The following is a 17,129-nucleotide window of genomic DNA, read 5'->3' as shown; positions in this document are numbered from 1 at the left end:
GGCAATATTCTTAGCTGAGAAAGTATGCATCAGTTTTTATCATGGGTTGAGAGATTTTGTAGCTGTTTGGTAGATAGATTCAGGCTTTTGGTAACTTATTTTATTTTCATCATAAGAAAGCTTAAATAAAATGGTAAATTTTATCTATGGTTACACAACAAAATTTCTCAATATACATTCCTAAAAGGGACCTCCTCTGTGATGCTAATTGCTCTTAACAACATTTTTCTTCCAAACATTTGTAGAAACTAGTGGTGCCCAGATTTAAGTACTAAATGTATTATATGGATTTTAGGGGGTAGACAAATAAGACTTCCTGGAAGTAAGAAGAAGAGACGGCATACATTAGGACAAAAGGTGGGAAAAGCAAATGAATAGACATATCTAAGTACAGAAGAGGCACCACTGAACATCATGATTCTAAAAGTTATCTAAGAGAGCTTCCTCAGATTCTTCTAGGCTTGTGGAGAACATGCTGAAAGAAAAGAAATTCTCTGGAAATGTAGCTATGTGAAAAATACTATGCTATGATTATCATAAGTCAACATTATCTTCATCATTATTTATTAAGAGATGTCTTCATCCAATGTATTTTTTAATTTCTATTTTAAAATTTATTTTATTTTATTTTATTTTTCTACATCTTTATTGGAGTATAATTGCTTTACAATGATGTGTTAGTTTCTGCTTTATAATAAAGTGAATCAGTTATACATATGTTCCCATATCTCTTCCCTCTTGTGTCTCCCTCCCTCCCACCCTCCCTACCCCACCCCTCTAGGTGGTTACAAAGCGCTGAGCTGATCTCCCTGTGCTATGCAGCTGCTTCCCACTAGCTATCTATTTCACGTTTGGTAGTGTATATATGTCCGTGCCACTCTCTCGCTTTGTCACAGCTTACCCTTCCCCCTCCCCATATCCTCAAGTCCATTCTCTAGCAGGTCTGTGTCTTTATTCCTGTCTTACCCCTAGGTTCTTCATGACATTTTTTTTTCTTAAATTCCATATATATGTGTTAGCATACGGTATTTGTCTTTCTCTTTCTGACTTGCTTCACTCTGTATGACAGACTGTAGGTCCATCCACCTCATTACAAATAGCTCAATTTCGTTTCTTTTAAGGCTGAGTAATATTCCTTTCTACATATGTGCCACACCTTCTTTATCCATTCATCCGATGATGGACACTTAGGTTGTTTCCATCTCCTGGCTATCGTAAATAGAGCTGCAATGAACATTTTGGTACATGACTCTTTTTTTTTTTTTTTTTTTGTGGTATGCGGGCCTCTCACTGCTGTGGCCTCCCCCGTTGCGGATATAGGCTCCGGACGCACAGGCCCAGCGGCCATGGCCCACGGGCCCAGCCGCTCTGTGGCATGCGGGATCCTCCCGGACAGGGGCACGAACCCATGTCCCCTGCATCGGCAGGCGGACTCCCAACCACTGCACCAACAGGGAAGCCCCACATGACTGTTTTTGAATTATGGTTTTCTCAGGGTATATGCCCAGTAGTGGGATTGCTGGGGCATATGGTAGTTCTATTTGTAGTTTTTTAAGGAACCTCCATACTGTTCTCCATAGTGGCTGTACCAATTCACATTCCCACCAGCAGTGCAAGAGTGTTTGCTTTTCTCCACACCCTCTCCAGCATTTATTGTTCCTAGATTTTTTGATGAGGACCATTCTGACTGGTGTGAGATGATATCTGATTGTAGTTTTGATTTGCATTTCTCTAATGATTAATGATGTTGAGCATTCTTTCATGTGTTTGCTGGCAGTCTGTATATCTTCTTTGGAGAAATGTCTATTTAGGTCTTCTGCCCATTTTTGGATTGGGTTGTTTGTTTTTTTGTTATTGAGCTTCATGAGCTGCTTGTAAATTTTGGAGATTAATCCTTTGTCAGTTGCTTCATTTGCAAATATTTTCTCCCACTCTGAGGGTTGTCTTTTGGTCTTGTTTATGGTTTCCTTTGCTGTGCAAAAGCTTTGAAGTTTCATTAGGTCACATTTGTTTATTTTTGTTTTTATTTCTATTTCTCTAGGAGGTGGGTCAGTAAGGATCTTGTGTGATTTATGTCATAGAGTGTTCCACCTATGTTTTCCTCTAAGAGTTTGGTAGTTTCTGGCCTTACATTTAGGTCTTTATTCCATTTTGAGCTTATTTTTGTGTATGGTGTTAGGGAGTGTTCTCATCTCATACTTTTACATGTACCTGTCCAGTTTTCCCAGCACCACTTGTTGAAGAGGCTGTCCTTTCTCCACTGTACATTCCTGCCTCCTTTATGAAAGATCAGATGACCATATGTGCGTGGGTTTATCTCTGGACTTTCTATCCTGTTCCATTGATCTATCTGTTTTTGTGCCAGTACCATACTGTCTTGATTACTGTAGCTTTGTAGTATAGTCTGAAGTCAGGGAGCCTGATTCCTCCAGCTCCATTTTTCGTTCTCAAGATTGCTTTAGCTATTCGGGGTCTTTTGTGTTTCCATACAAACTGTGAAATTTTTTGTTCTAGTTCTGTGAAAAATGCCAGTGGTAGTTTGATAGGGATTGCATTGAATCTGTAGATTGCTTTGGGTAGTAGAGTCATTTTCACAATGTTGATTCTTCCAATCCAGGAACATGGTATATCTCTCCATCTAGTTGTATCATCTTTAATTTCTTTCATCAGTGTCTTATAATTTTCTGCATACAGGGCTTTTGTCTCCTTAGGTAGATTTATTCCTAGATATTTTATTCTTTTTGTTGCAATGGTAAATGGGAGTGTTTTCTTGATTTCACTTTCAGATTTTTCAACATTAGTGTATAGGAATGCCAGAGATTTCTGTGCATTAATTTTGTATCCTGCTACTTTACCAAATTCATTGATTAGCTCTAGTAGTTTTCTGGTAGCATCTTTAGGTTTCTCTATGTATAGTATCATGTCATCTGCAAACAGTGACAGCTTTACTTCTTCTTTTCCGATTTGGATTCCTTTTATTTCCTTTTCTTCTCTGATTGCTGTGGCTAAAACTTCCAAAACTATGTTGAATAAGAGTGGTGACAGTGGGCAACCTTGTCTTGTTCCTGATCTTAGTGGAAATGCTTTCAATTTTTCACCATTGAGGACGATGTTGGCTGTGGGTTTGTCATATATGGCCTTTATTATGTTGAGGAAAGTTCCCTCTATGCCTACTTTCTGCAGGGTTTTTATCGTAAACGGTGTTGAATTTTGTCAAAAGCTTTCTCTGCATCTATTGAGATGATCATATGGTTTTTCTCCTTCAGTTTGTTAATATGGTTTATCACATTGATAGATTTGCGTATATTGAAGAATCCTTGCATTCCTGGAATAAACCCCACTTGATCATGGTGTATGATCCTTTTAATGTGCTGTTGGATTCTGTTTGCTAGTATTTCGTTGAGGATTTTTGCATCTATGTTCATCAGTGATATTGGCCTGTAGTTTTCTTTCTTTGTGACATCCTTGTCTGGTTTTGGTATCAGGGTGATGGTGGCCTTGTAGAATGAGTTGGGGAGTGTTCCTCCCTCTGCTATATTTTGGAAGAGTTTGAGAAGGATAGGTGTTAGCTCTTCTCTAAATGTTTGATAGAATTCGCCTGGGAAAACATCTGGTCCTGGGCTTTTGTTTGTTGGAAGATTTTCAATCACAGTTTCAATTTCAGTGCTTGTGATTGGTCTGTTCATATTTTCTATTTCTTCCTGATTCAGTCTTGGAAGGTTGTGCATTTCTAAGAATTTGTCCATTTCTTCCAGGTTGTCCATTTTATTGACATAGAGTTGCTTGTAATAACCTCTCATGATCTTTTGTATTTCTGCAGTGTCAGTTGTTACTTCTCCTTCTTCATTTCTATTTGTATTGATTTGAGTCTTCTCCCTTTTTTTCTTGATGAGTCTGGCTAATGGTTTATCAATTTTGTTTATCTTCTCAGAGAACCAGCTTTTAGTTTTATTGATCTTTGCTATCATTTCCTTCATTTCTTTTTCATTTATTTCTGATCTGATTTTTATGATTTCTTTCCTTCTGCTAACTTCGGGGTTTTTTTGTTCTTCTTTCTCTAATTGCTTTAGGTGCAAGGTTAGGTTGTTTATTCGAGATCTTTCCTGTTTCTTAAGGTAGGATTGTATTCCTATAAACTTCCCTCCTATAACTGCTTTTGCTGCATCCCATAGGTTTTGGGTCATCATGTCTCCATTGTCATTTGTTTCTAGGTATTTTTTGATTTCCTCTTTGATTTCTTCAGTGATCACTTCGTTATTAAGTAGTGTATTGTTTAGCCTCCATGTGTTTGTATTTTTTACAGATCTTTTCCTGTAATTGACATCTAGTTTCATAGCATTATGGTCGGAAAAGATACTTGATACAACTTCAGTTTTCTTAAATTTACCAAGGCTTGAGTTGTGACCCAAGATATGATTTATCCTGGAGAATGTTCCGTGAGTACTTGAGAAAAATGTGTATTCTGTTGATTTTGGATGGAGTGTCCTATAAATATCAATTAAGTCCATCTTGTTTAATGTATCATTTAAAGCTTGTGTTTCCTTATTTATTTTCATTTTGGATGATCTGTCCATGGGTGAAAGTGGGGTGTTAAAGTCCCCTACTATGAATGTGTTACTGTCGATTTCCCCTTTTATGGCTGTTAGTATTTGCCTTATGTATTGAGGTGCTCCTGTGTTGGGTGCATAAATATTTACAGTTGTTATATCTTCTTCTTGGATCAATCCCTTGATCATTATGTAGTGTCCTTCTTTATCTCTTCTAATAGTCTTTATTTTAAAGTCTGTTTTGTCTGACATGAGAATTGCTACTCCAGCTTTCTTTTGGTTTCCATGTGCATGGAATATCTTTTTCCATCCCCTTACTTTCAGTCTGTATGTGTCTCTAGGTCTGAAGTGGGTCTCTTGTAGACAGCAAATATATGGGTCTTGTTTTTGTATCCATTCAGCCAGTCTGTGTCTTTTGGTGGGAGCATTTAATCCATTTACATTTAAAATAATTATCGATATGTATGTTCCTATTCCCATTTTCTTAATTGTTTTGGGTTTGTTATTGTAGGTCTTTTCCTTCTCTTGTGTTTCTTGCTTAGAGAAGTTCCTTTAGCATTTGTTGTAAAGCTGGTTTGGTGGTGCTGAACTCTCAGCTTTTGCTTGTCTGTAAAGGTTTTAATTTCTCCATCAAATCTGAATGAGATCCTTGCTGGGTAATCTTGGTTGCAGGTTTTTCTTCTTCATCACTTTAAATATGTCCTGCCAGTCCCTTCTGGCTTGCAGAGTTTCTGCTGAAAGATCAGCTGTTAACCTTATGGGGATTCCCTTGTGTGTTATTTGTTGTTTTTCCCTTGCTGCTTTTAATGTTTTCTTTGTATTTAATTTTTGACAGTTTGATTAATATGTGTCTTGGCGTGTTTCTCCTTGGATTTATCCTGTATGGGACTATCTGTGCTTCCTGGACTTGATTAACTATTTCCTTTCCCATATTAGGGAAGTTTTCAACTATAATCTCTTCAAATATTTTCTCAGTCCCTTTCTTTTTCTCCTCTTCTGGAACCCCTATAATTCGAATGTTGGTGCATTTAATGTTGTCCCAGAGGTCTCTGAGACTGTCCTCAGTTCTTTTCATTCTTTTTTCTTCAATCTGCTCTGCAGTAGTTATTTGCACTATTTTATCTTCCAGGTCACTTATCTGTTCTTCTGCCTCAGTTATTCTGCTATTGATCCCATCTAGAGTATTTTTAATTTCATTTATTGTGTTGTTCATCATTGCTTGTTTCATCTTTAGTTCTTCTAGGTCCTTGTTAAATGTTTCTTGCATTTTCTATATTCTATTTCCAAGATTTTGGATCATCTTTACTATCAATATTCTGAATTCTTTTTCAGGTAGACTATCTATTTCCTCTTCATTTGTTAGGTCTGGTGGGTTTTTATCTTGCTCCTTCATCTGCTGTGTGTTCTTCTGTCTTCTCATTTTGCTTATCTTACTGTGTTTGGGGTCTCCTTTTTGCAGGCTCCAGGTTCATAGTTCCCGTTGTTTTTGGTGTCTGTCCCCAGTGGCTAAAGTTGGTTCAGTGGGTTGTGTAGGCTTCCTGGTGGAGGGGACTAGTGCCTGTGTTCTGGTGGGTGAGGCTGGATCTTGTCTTTCTGATGAGCAGGTTCACGTCTGGTGGTGTGTTTTGGGGTGTCTGTGGACTTTTTATGATTTTAGGCAGCCTCTCTGCCAATGGGTGGCGTTGTGTTCCTGTCTTGCTAGTTGTTTGGCATAGGGTGTCCAGCACTGTAGCTTGCTGTGGTTGAGTGAAGCTGGGTGCTGGTGTTGAGATGGAGATCTCTGGGAGATTTTCGCCGTTTGATATTATGTGTAGCTGGGAGGTCTCTTGTGGACCAGTGTCCTGAAGTTGGCTCTCCCACCTCAGAGTCACAGCACTGACTCCTGGCTGTAGCACCAAGAGCCTTTCATCCACACGGCTCAGAATAAAAGGGAGAAAAAGTAGAAAGAAAGAAAAAAAAATAGGAAGGAAGGAAAGAAAGAAAGAAAGAAAGAAGATAAAATAAAGTTATTAAAATAAAAAAATTATTATTAAGAAAAAAAAATTTTTTAAGAATTTTTTAAGAAAATTTTTTTAAGAAAAAAAAAGGATGGACGGCTAGAACCCTAGCACAAATGGTGAAAGCAAAGCTATACGGACAAAATCTCACACAGAAGCATACACATACACACGCACAAAAAGAGGAAAAGGGGAAAAAATCATAAATCTTGCTCTCAAAGTCCACCTCCTCAATTTGGGATGATTCGTTGTCTATTCAGGTATTCCACAGATGCAGGGTACATCAAGTTGATTGTGGAGCGTTAATCCGCTGCTTCTGAGGCTGCTGGGAAAGATTTCCCTTTCTCTTCTTTGTTCGCACAGCTCCCGGGGCTCAGCTTTGGATTTGGCCCTGCCTCTGTGTGTAGGTCGCTGGAGGGCGTCTGTTCTTCGCTCAGACAGGACGGGGTTAAAGGAGCAGCTGATTCGCGGGCTCTGGCTCACTCAGGCCCAGGGGAGGGAGGGCTATGGATGCGGGGCGAGCCCGTGGCGGCAGAGGCCAGCGGGACGTTGCACCAGCCTGAGTTCTCCAGGGGAAGTTGTCCCTGGATCCCGGGACCCTGGCAGTGGCGGGCTGCACAGGCTCCCGGGAGGGGAGGTGTGGAGAGTGACCTGTGCTTGCACACAGGCTTCTTGGTGGCGGCAGCAGCAGCCTTAGCGTCTCATGCCCGTCTCTGGGGTCCGCGGTGTTAGCCGCGGCTCGCGCCCATCTCTGGAGCTCCTTTAAGCAGCGCTCTTAATCCCCTCTCCTCGGGCACCAGGAAACAAAGAGGGAAGAAAAAGTCTCTTGCCTCTTCGGCAGCTCCAGACTTTTTCCCGGACTCCCTCCCGGCTAGCCGTGGTGCACTAACCCCTTTCAGGCTGTGTTCATGCCGCCAACCCCATTCCTCTCCCTGCGCTCTGATCGAAGCCGAGTCTCAGCTCCCAGCCCCACCCTCTCTGGCGGGTGAGCAGATAAGCCTCTCGGGCTGGTGACTGCCGGTCGGCACTGATCCTCTGTGCAGGAATCTCTCCGCTTTGCCCTCTGCACCCCTGTGGCTGCGCTCTCCTCCGCGACTCCGAAGCTTCCCCCCTCCGCCACCCGCAGTCTCCGCCCGCGAAGGGGCTTCCTAGTGTGTGGAAACTTTTCCTCCTTTACAGCTCCCTCCCACTGGTGCAGGTCCCGTCCCTATTCTTTTGTCTCTGTTTATTCTTTTTTCTTTTGCCCTACCCAGGCATGTGGGGAGTTTCTTGCCTTTTGGGAGGTCTGAGGTCTTCTGCCAGCGTTCAGTAGGTGTTCTGTAGGAGCTGTTCCACGTGTAGATGTATTTCTGGTGTATCTGTGGGGAGGAAGGTGATCTCCGCGTTTTACTCTTCCGCCATCCTCCTGATTCCTCCATCCAGTGTATTTTGAAAGCTAAGTATTGTGCTGTGTATTAGGAATATAATAATAAACAAATCAGAAAAGATCTCACCTATATCAGAGTGAGTCTTGTAAGTAGCCAATTCTTTAACTGATGAAATTTTAGTGGTTTGGAACAACTCACACCCAAATATCTCTTCCTTTAACCTGTCATAATGCAGACAGATTATTTTTGCTTGTCCAGTTTCCTATAAAAATTTAAATAAACATTTAAATAGCCATTCATTCATCCACTCATTTGTTCAAAGAATATTTATTATTGTGATCATTGGTGCCAGCAAGTACTCTCTGTGCTGGGAACACAAGTGTGAAAGGAAGAGTCACAGCACAGGTGCAGGTACAACCAAATAAGCCCTGTGATAGTGGTAATGGCAGAATGAAAATGAAGATTCAGGACAGGGCATCTAAAAAGAGATTGCAGAGGAAACATGGAAGAACTCTCTAACAATAGAGAGAAATATTACATTTTAAAGTAGATTTAATATATCTGGGAATTGATGAGATGAAGATATGGTGGAAGTGAAATATTACAGTCAGGAGGAAGGCATGTAGGGTGGCACTGAGGGAGTGTGGTCCTTTGATATTAGGTAGGTGACTCCTTAAAGCTTTCAGCATATAGCATGGGGGTGCGGGTGAAGGTTGTTGGCAATTTACCAAGATCGAAAAGATGGAACACAGGTAAGATCTAGGGATGGGAGGGGTGCAGGACTGACAGGGGAAGGTAGAAATAGGGCACTAAGAAATTAAAACATCTATTATAGACTTTGCTGGGAGTCACCACATCACAATTTGCATTGTGTATTTATTTACCCTAGAACTCCACAAAAACCTCTGTGGAATGATAAGGAATGGTTGAATCTCCTTTAAGGAATGTGCAGCTGTATTAGCAATGAAAGCCAATAAATACAAATAGGAAAGGAAGCAAACCCACATCATGGAGGAAGATAATGAGATAATGCTGCTACAGCATCTCTTGGCAACTAACTGAACGAAATGCGTGGAATGTCAGTGTTTTAAATGCCCTTCCAGTTTAACCGGCCCAGTTACCTGCTGCTGTTGACTTTTTCTCACTCACTGGCATCAGCAGGTACATGAGGAAGTGGAAATGAGGAGTGAAAAGGAAGAACTTTTCCAAGGATGATTGGTAAAATTAAGGAAGGCATTAAATTTGTTTTTGTTTTACCATTTTTAATCAATTTTGTAAGCAAGTGACTTCAATGCCCAGAAGGAAAAGTAAGTAAAGGTGTATCACTATCTAAGAAATCATTCACATTACTCTTTGTTATCTTTCTTTTGGATATTTAACAGCTTGTAATGACTGATCTTGAAGGCACTTCCCATAATCTATATATGCATTGTTGATGAAGTTCTATGACTGGAAACTTCCATCACTGCAATGACTGTTGGAAAGCACAGGTTCATTCAAACTAATAATGCATAGGAGTTTGTCACAGTTTTAATATATGTATTCTTCTTGCAGATGGTTGAAAAAGAAGGTTATCTTCAAAAAGCTAAAATTGCAGATGGAGGAAAGAAACTAAGGTAATAAAAGTTTTTTTAATTCACTTTTATATAACTATGCCAGTTCCCCATCTCCTCAGTTGTGTCACTGCTATTGTTTAGAAAGGTAGGCCCTATGGTACATGACTAGAATATTCCTTTCTGCTACCACTAAGATCAACAGTATTTTTAATATAATTATAGTTTTCCAACAAAGCACTACATTTTATTTTGTTGCACAGAATATATAAATGAAGTGCTTCATGACCTTCTAAGACTTGAAATCTTAAAAAATATGTGAAGAAATAAGATACTGGGTCTTGATTTCTGGGATTAATAGATTAGGGGATGAAAGGACTCATTTTGCAGTATATAAAAATCTCCCTACAGTACATTGGGATCATAATTTTTTGAAGGATGGAGGATTTGAAATACATTTGTTGCTCAAATAAAAATCATTTGAGAAAAAATAAAAGGAAAATAATCTGTCAGATAAAAAGTTGGAAGTTGCTGCACTTGGAGATGAGGTCAACACAGAGTAGGTGAGAGAAATTAGAAAATGTAATAAGGATTCCCTAGGCAACAACAAGAAAAAACTTGGAGAAAAAAATAAGGTTGATAGGAGGGTAGACAAACACACTACATGTTTTTTATGTATGGGATATTTAGAAATAATCATCTCCATTTTAGAATTTTCCCTATTTCTCATGTAGGTCTTATAATATACTTAGCTTTGTGCTAGGTTATATGCAAGCTGCAAAGGTATGTAGAAAGTGCTTACAGTGGGAGAAAAGGCATTTATTCATGACTATATTATTAACAGTTAAAATCATACAGGATAAATTCACTAATTAGCTATACAATGGGACACTTATTAATTGTATAATACAATTCATTACTAGAATGGAACTCTGGCCAACACTAGAGAATGAAGTATGCTATTGTTTGTTTGCTATAGTGGAGTAAGTATATATTTATTTAAAAGAAGTAAAATTGGGGAAAACTATCATCCATAATTCCACTACTTAAAATAACTATTTCAATTTTAAAGAACAAACTCTATTTTCTGCCCGTATTATGTTTTATTCTCAGATAGCAAACAGGGCCTTGAACCCTCTCCTAGACTGTTCCTCTGCAGTAACCCTGCAGCCACCCTCCTTTGAAGGGTCCAGGAGGGAGATGCACAGGAGACAAGATCAAATGCAATGCTGCTTTCAAAGACTCATCTAGTCCTGGCCCCAGTGGAGAACCTGACTTAATGTGTTGGGTTCTGAAAGGACCCAGGAGGGATTCTTTGATTAACCCAATCTAGTGCCAACTTTCCCCTAGACTTTTCTCCCAGTTATATCAGCTCGTGAAAGGTGCAATGATAAATCTTCCCAAGATAAGTCAAAACCCTTTCTTACCTTACCAGCGATGTGGACAAAAAATCCATAGAGGGACAGAAGAGGACTTGTCTAAGTTATCACTTTACCTTTCACTGGGGCTTAGCAGGAAAGAGGAGTGATAGCTTTGGTCAGTCTTAGCCTCCAGACTCATGCAAGCAAGAGGAGGAGATGCTAAAAGGAACTCCAAGGAAACAAGATGATGTGCCACCACAGTGATCTTTTACAATGTCCTTGCCCATAAGCTATCCATAAACCATCCCAGTAAAATGTTTTCCTAGAAAGTGGTGTCAAGAAAAAGTAGAGGAGCACAACCAGGCCTTTTTCCTAACATACTCACATGAATACATTTTTAGGTAATTTCAACCAGTGTGTATACCATTTTGTATTTGTTGTTACTTTAATCAGCTTACAAACCATTTCTGTGTTCTAGTTTAAATTCATATAAACATTATTTTATACTATGTTTTATTGTTATTTCAATCAGCTTACATGCAATTATGCATTCTTTCAGCTTTTTAATTTAAAGTTATATAAATTTTAGTTTTTCGTTTTTGTTTTTGTCTTTGCTTTTAACCTCAGGTGTACAAATTGAGTTGATTTTCCTCTTCAGTGTGTGGCCTTGTATTATCATCATTCTGGGCAAGACCCCTAGTTGGTTTTATTTTATTCTTCATCTCCATTCCTCACTTCAATCCTCTGTAGAATGTATGTTCATCAAATCCTCTCTCCATACATTTATTTGGCTATATGTATGGCATTCTAGAAAACAGTGTGTAAGTGAATGTGTTCTAAATTGCATAAGCCTTTGGTTATAAGCCTCATTCTGGTCCGTACTGCTTTCATTCAATGTTAGTCAATGTTAGGATATCTTATCTATATCTGTATATTTAAAACAAGTTAATTTCTTCCAACTGCTGCCCATTTTGCCATTGTGAACACACATCAAATTTTACTTACTCAGTCTTCCAGGAGTGGATACCTAAATTGTCCCTAACTCCTTCCATCCCAAACAACATTGCAACAAACCACACCGATATGTCTCCTTACAGACCTGTGAGGAATTCTCTCTGGGGCATACCCCCAGGAGTAAAGGATTGCTTGGTGGTAAGGTACACACGGTTATAAATGATTTGGGTGCTACATGCCAAACTTTCTCCAGAATGAATGCATCGGTTCACACTCTCTCCACAATGCAGAAGGGATCGCCTCACTCCATGATCTCATCAGCATGCAGCATTATCAAACTTTCAGTTTTGCAAGTTGATGGCTATAGGACATTACTTTATTGTTGCATTTATTTTTATTCTTCTGACTTGTGTTTCAGTTAAGCATCATGTCACCTATTTAGAGTCGGTCAGGCTCTGCATTCCAAGAATCGCCTGTGCATAAACTCTGACTATCTTCTACTGAGTTTCTCCTTTTTTTTTTTTTTTTTGAGAGAGAACTCCTGATGTACACCAGGTAGTAATACATTGTCAACTTTAGGCTTGGCAGATATCTCCTCCAAGTCTCCCACTATCTATTTACCTTGCTGATGAAAGTCCTTAGTGACCAGATATCTTTAAATTTGATCCATATTGTTCCATAATTTCACTCTTTATTGTTTGTGGGATTTGCTTTCTTTTTTGAATTTTTTAAAAAATTTTAATTGAAGTATGGTTGATTTATGATATCATGCAAGTTTCAGGTTTACAGCACAACGATTCAGTTCTATATATATACATATATATATATATATATATATTCTTGTTCAGATTCTTTTCCCTTATAGGTTATTACATAATATTGAGTATAGTTTCCTGTGCTATACAGTAGGTTCTTGTTGGTTATCTATTTTATACACAGTAGTGTATAAAATCCCAGCCTCATAATTCATCCCTCCCATCCATCCCCCTTTCCCCTTTGGTAACCATAAGTTTGTTTTCTGTATCTGTGAGTCTCTTTCTGTTTTGGAAATAAGTTCATTTGTGTCTTTTTCTTTTCTTTTCTTTTTTTAGATTCCACATATAAGCGATATCACATGATATTTGTCTTTCTCTGTCTGGCTTACTTCACTTGGTATGACAATCTCTCAGTCCACCCATTTGCAACAGCAGCAAATGGCATTATTTCATTCATTTTTATGGCTGAGTAATATTCCACTGTGTGTGTGTGTATGTATTTATGTATGTATGTATATATGTATATGTATATGTAGGGGTGTGTGTGTATAGATATACATATATATGTATATATATACACCACATGTTCTTTATACATTCATCTGTTGATGGACATTTACGTTGCTTTCTTGTCTTGGCTTTTGTAAATAGTGCTGCAGTGAACATTGGGGTGCAGGTATCTTTTCAAATTATGGTTTTCTCTGGGTATATGCCCAGGGGTGAGATTTCAGGATCATATGGTAACTCTATTTTTAGTTGTTTTAAGGATTGCTTTAGTTTTTATTATAAACACATTACAGATTGAAAATTGTAGTATATATAGTCAGCATGTTTAATAACATATAATACACCACAATGTTGATGGGACTGTAATACACCAAGCCATTTCTACGTTCCTCTTTTATTAGATTTTTAAGTTGATTCCAGTTTTATACTAAAATAGTTATAAATGCAGTAAACCTACTATTGCTTGTCAATTTTTCTTTTATATCTTCTTAAGAGAATTTCTAAGGCTAGATGACTTAATTAAATCACAAGACCATTTTTAAATGACTGTTATGTATTGACATACTGCTTGCCCAAGGAGTCTGTATGTTTTTTGTAACTAGTAACAAAATGGTCAGTTTAATCATAACTTTGAAAAACTGTGTAGTTTTTATATCATTGGAAATTGAGTAACTATTAAATAGTATACCATAGTTGCTATAATTTGTATTTCTTATGTAAAATTTCTTTCCATAGCCTTTTCCCCATTTATCAGGGAACTTTATATCTTTTTATAAATTATAATCAGTTACTGCAATAGTAACAGATGCTTATTCTGTCAAGTACTTGGATAATTGCTTTACTAGTAATTCTGAAATAATACTCTAAAATAGGCTATATTACCGCTTTCAATCTTACAAGTGGAGAAACTTGGTCACTTGTATCAACCTCTCCTTCTCTCAATCTTATTGCATGTATAGTTGGTATCAGATTTTTAGCCCTGTCCTCTGTTTAAAGTAGGTTGGATTTTTCCCTCTTGCTAGAAGATGTTTGAGGCCAGGAAGCAAAAATTGTTCGTTTATTTCATACCATCAACAGTACAAAGGGGCTTCCCTGGTGGCGCAATGGTTGAGAGTCTGCCTGCCGATGCAGGGGACACAGGTTCGTGCCCCGGTCCGGGAAGATCCCACATGCCGTGGAGCGGCTGGGCCTGTGAGCCATGGCCTCTGAGCCTGCTTGTCTGGAGCCTGTGCTCCGCGACGGGAGAGGCCACAACAGTGAGAGGCCTGCGTACAGCAAAAAAAAAAAAAAAAAAAAAAAACAGTACAAAGGGCTTCAATTGTCACTTAATACTATTTTATTAATCTCAAAGTTTTCTACTCATAAATACATGACAGGTCATCCACATTATATCTTGTGTTCTTATTTTTCTTTCTTTCCCTCCTCCTGTTCCTTTTTCTTTAGCTTCCTTTCCTCTTTCATATATTTTTTCTTTCTAAGACAAGTTTGACCTATCTCTGAATACAACAAGAGTGGGTGGAAGGAAGGAGAACTCCTTGGCTGTATCTTACATTTGTAAAGGGACATAAATTTAACTTTATTTTGAAATGAAGTTCTAGAAATCTCCCCAGACAGACAGATGGGGTTGAAAGCCGAAGACATTCAGCATTCAACTTTAGTTTTTCTTTGTGAACATTGAAAGTATGCTTTTTCTGATAAAGTTTAGAAATTCCTGCATTTTGGTACATCTATCCCCAAAAGTTAAGTAGCCCAGGTTTCTCTGAAGCTCTCGGAGACCTTAGCAAAGAGCTGTTTTCAATTCTTTAATTGAAAACAACTTTAATTTATGAAAGCCTCCGACAGCATGTAAGCTATTTCCGTACCCTTATCTCTCCCTCCATACCTTTCAAGCCTGCCCCTTCGTCATCTCATTTGTGGCTCTGTACATCTTATCATGGCTTTTCACTCTGCTCTGCTTTTCAGAGGGACCTGGGAAGAAGTACTTGAGGGTGAAAATATGGACAGAGAGGTATTTGGGAAGAAATCGAGTAAAGGTAGTGCAGCGTTATGTCTACTAGTGTGTATTTTCATCCTAGAGCCCATGGCTGTTAGACCTTAGTTTTTATTTGTTTTTTCTTCTTTTTAAACAATTGTTTCTCAGAATAGACTCTGTAGAACATGATACCAAAGTACCCTCCTAATGTAAACTTTTTTTTTTTTAGCATTTTCTGCTCAAGATCCCAATAACTTCTTCCAGGCTTCATGTGTCTTTCTCTCTTTTTAATGTTCCATAATGAGGACTGGAGGGAAGGTTTGGAGAGTATGGAATACTGAAGTTAATTTGTAAAAGGTTGCTTGAGTTTCATGATTTCCAACACATGCTCTGTTATAATTTCCAACTTCTAGTAACCCTTTGAATATATAAAGCTTTTACATTTCTTGCAATAGTGGCAGAGATGTATATATTTATACATCAGTGTCTCTTTGACCCTTTTTTTAAAGCAGAGGCAAATTACAAGAAGCTTAAGAGAGAAGCAATAAGTTCTTCACCTACCAGTTTGAGAACTAGTCAGAACACTTAAACAGTGTCCAAGTGATTTTTCAGTAAATCAGTCAAGGACACTAGAGTAAATCACATTCACCCCCACCAGAGGTACAGAATCAAGTCAAATCCAGTCAGATAACAGAGGCAGGTGGCCCAGAGTGAGTCTGAAATTTACAAAGTAACCTCACATATATTTTCCTCTGACTTTTTCGTTTGTCACCGTGTCATTACCAAAGGAGGCATAGGAGAGGTGAATGTAAGTTATAAAGCTTTGATGTTAGAGCAGATGAATACATTAAACCTGAGTTCAAGCTAACAGATTCTTATGACGATAACGAATATCTTAAGGGCCATTTTCCATCAAGCGTTCTTCAGATAAGCTGTTACCAAGCTGCTGTTATTATGTGCTGCCATCCGGTGTCCGTTTTGTAGAATGCAGTTTTTGGTCAAGCTGATGCCTGTGTTGAGTTTTCTTTGGTTTTGGGGTTGTTTTGTTTTGCTTTGTTTTTACTTTCTACCTTTACAACTCAGGATTTGTTTTAGGGAAGCTCTCTGAAGTGTCTCACTTGGGGAAATTGTCCCACCAATTTCATTAATTGTAACTAATTGTCCTTATTAGAATTTAGTTCTTCCTCCTTCCTAATTACATTAAGGATCTTTTTCCCCCTTAGATGTGATGTCTTGTGACAAAAAAAATTAAAATAAATAGCCTGCATTTATTGTCCCAGGATATATTTCCTGTACTGAATCACTAGTGTCAATATCAATCCCTTACCTAATTGTTACTTGTAAATTCATGCGGAGACTCTCTCACCTATTCCTGGGACCTCTGACTTACTGAAGTTGGACATTTCCTGACCTATGTATCTTGTTTAGCCCTCAAGTCTATCCAACAGCTTGGTGTTTATCTCTCTGTGTGGAAAAATAAAAAAGAACTCCCCCAAAGTTAAGATGATGAAGTGTTGATGCATTAATTGGCTCCCATCAATGGATGAAGTTACTTGCTGGCCATCTTGGGAAGGTAGAGATGAAAGGGCTTCCAGGTCAGCATTGCAGAACAGCCCAGGTCAGGCTAAGAAGTGCCCTTGTTCCAAGGAGAAAGATGTTCAAGTAACTCTTTGACAGCACTTGGGTGTCTTCCTCTCTCAGAGTCTATCATGAGGCTCTGCATAGACGTGCCCAATATGACTAAGGGAGAATTGCATGCCACCTGCTCTAGAAACAACTGATACAGCAGAATGAGCATGGCCTTCTAAGTCCAGAAGACTTGGTCTGAATCCCATATTTATGACTTTGATGCCCTTGGGTAGGATGCAACCTCACTAAGCCTCAATTTTTTTATCTGAATGTGGAGGATTTGTTTCTGTGTTTACTGCCTGTCTTCTCTGAGTTAGACATAAATGCCTTGAGGTCTCTGCTATTTGCCTTTATATATTCAGTCCTTGGAATTGTATCTGTCCTGTGGTAGATGCTCAGTAGATACTTGTGACTGTCTTGGGGATTAAATTACTTGACACAAAATGCCAGGTGCCATACCTAGCACAGAGTGAGAACCAATACATGC

At 38.6% G+C, this 17,129-nt stretch overlaps 1 protein-coding gene across 1 annotated transcript in view; it reads left to right on the top strand.

Annotated features, from left to right (window-relative positions):
• ARHGAP15 (Rho GTPase activating protein 15) overlaps positions 1-17,129 on the top strand; it is a 621,527-nt gene that overhangs the window by 86,773 nt on the left and 517,625 nt on the right. The window contains exon 4 of the mRNA XM_060151513.1: positions 9,466-9,527. Coding sequence (XP_060007496.1) covers positions 9,466-9,527 — 62 coding nt within the window. The remainder of the gene's footprint in view (positions 1-9,465; positions 9,528-17,129) is intronic.

This window comes from Lagenorhynchus albirostris, chromosome 6 (genome assembly GCF_949774975.1).
Source record: "Lagenorhynchus albirostris chromosome 6, mLagAlb1.1, whole genome shotgun sequence".
NCBI classification, from domain to species: domain Eukaryota; kingdom Metazoa; phylum Chordata; class Mammalia; order Artiodactyla; family Delphinidae; genus Lagenorhynchus; species Lagenorhynchus albirostris.
Note: the sequence above shows the minus strand (reverse complement) of the source record. Positions and strands in the feature narration are given on the sequence as shown.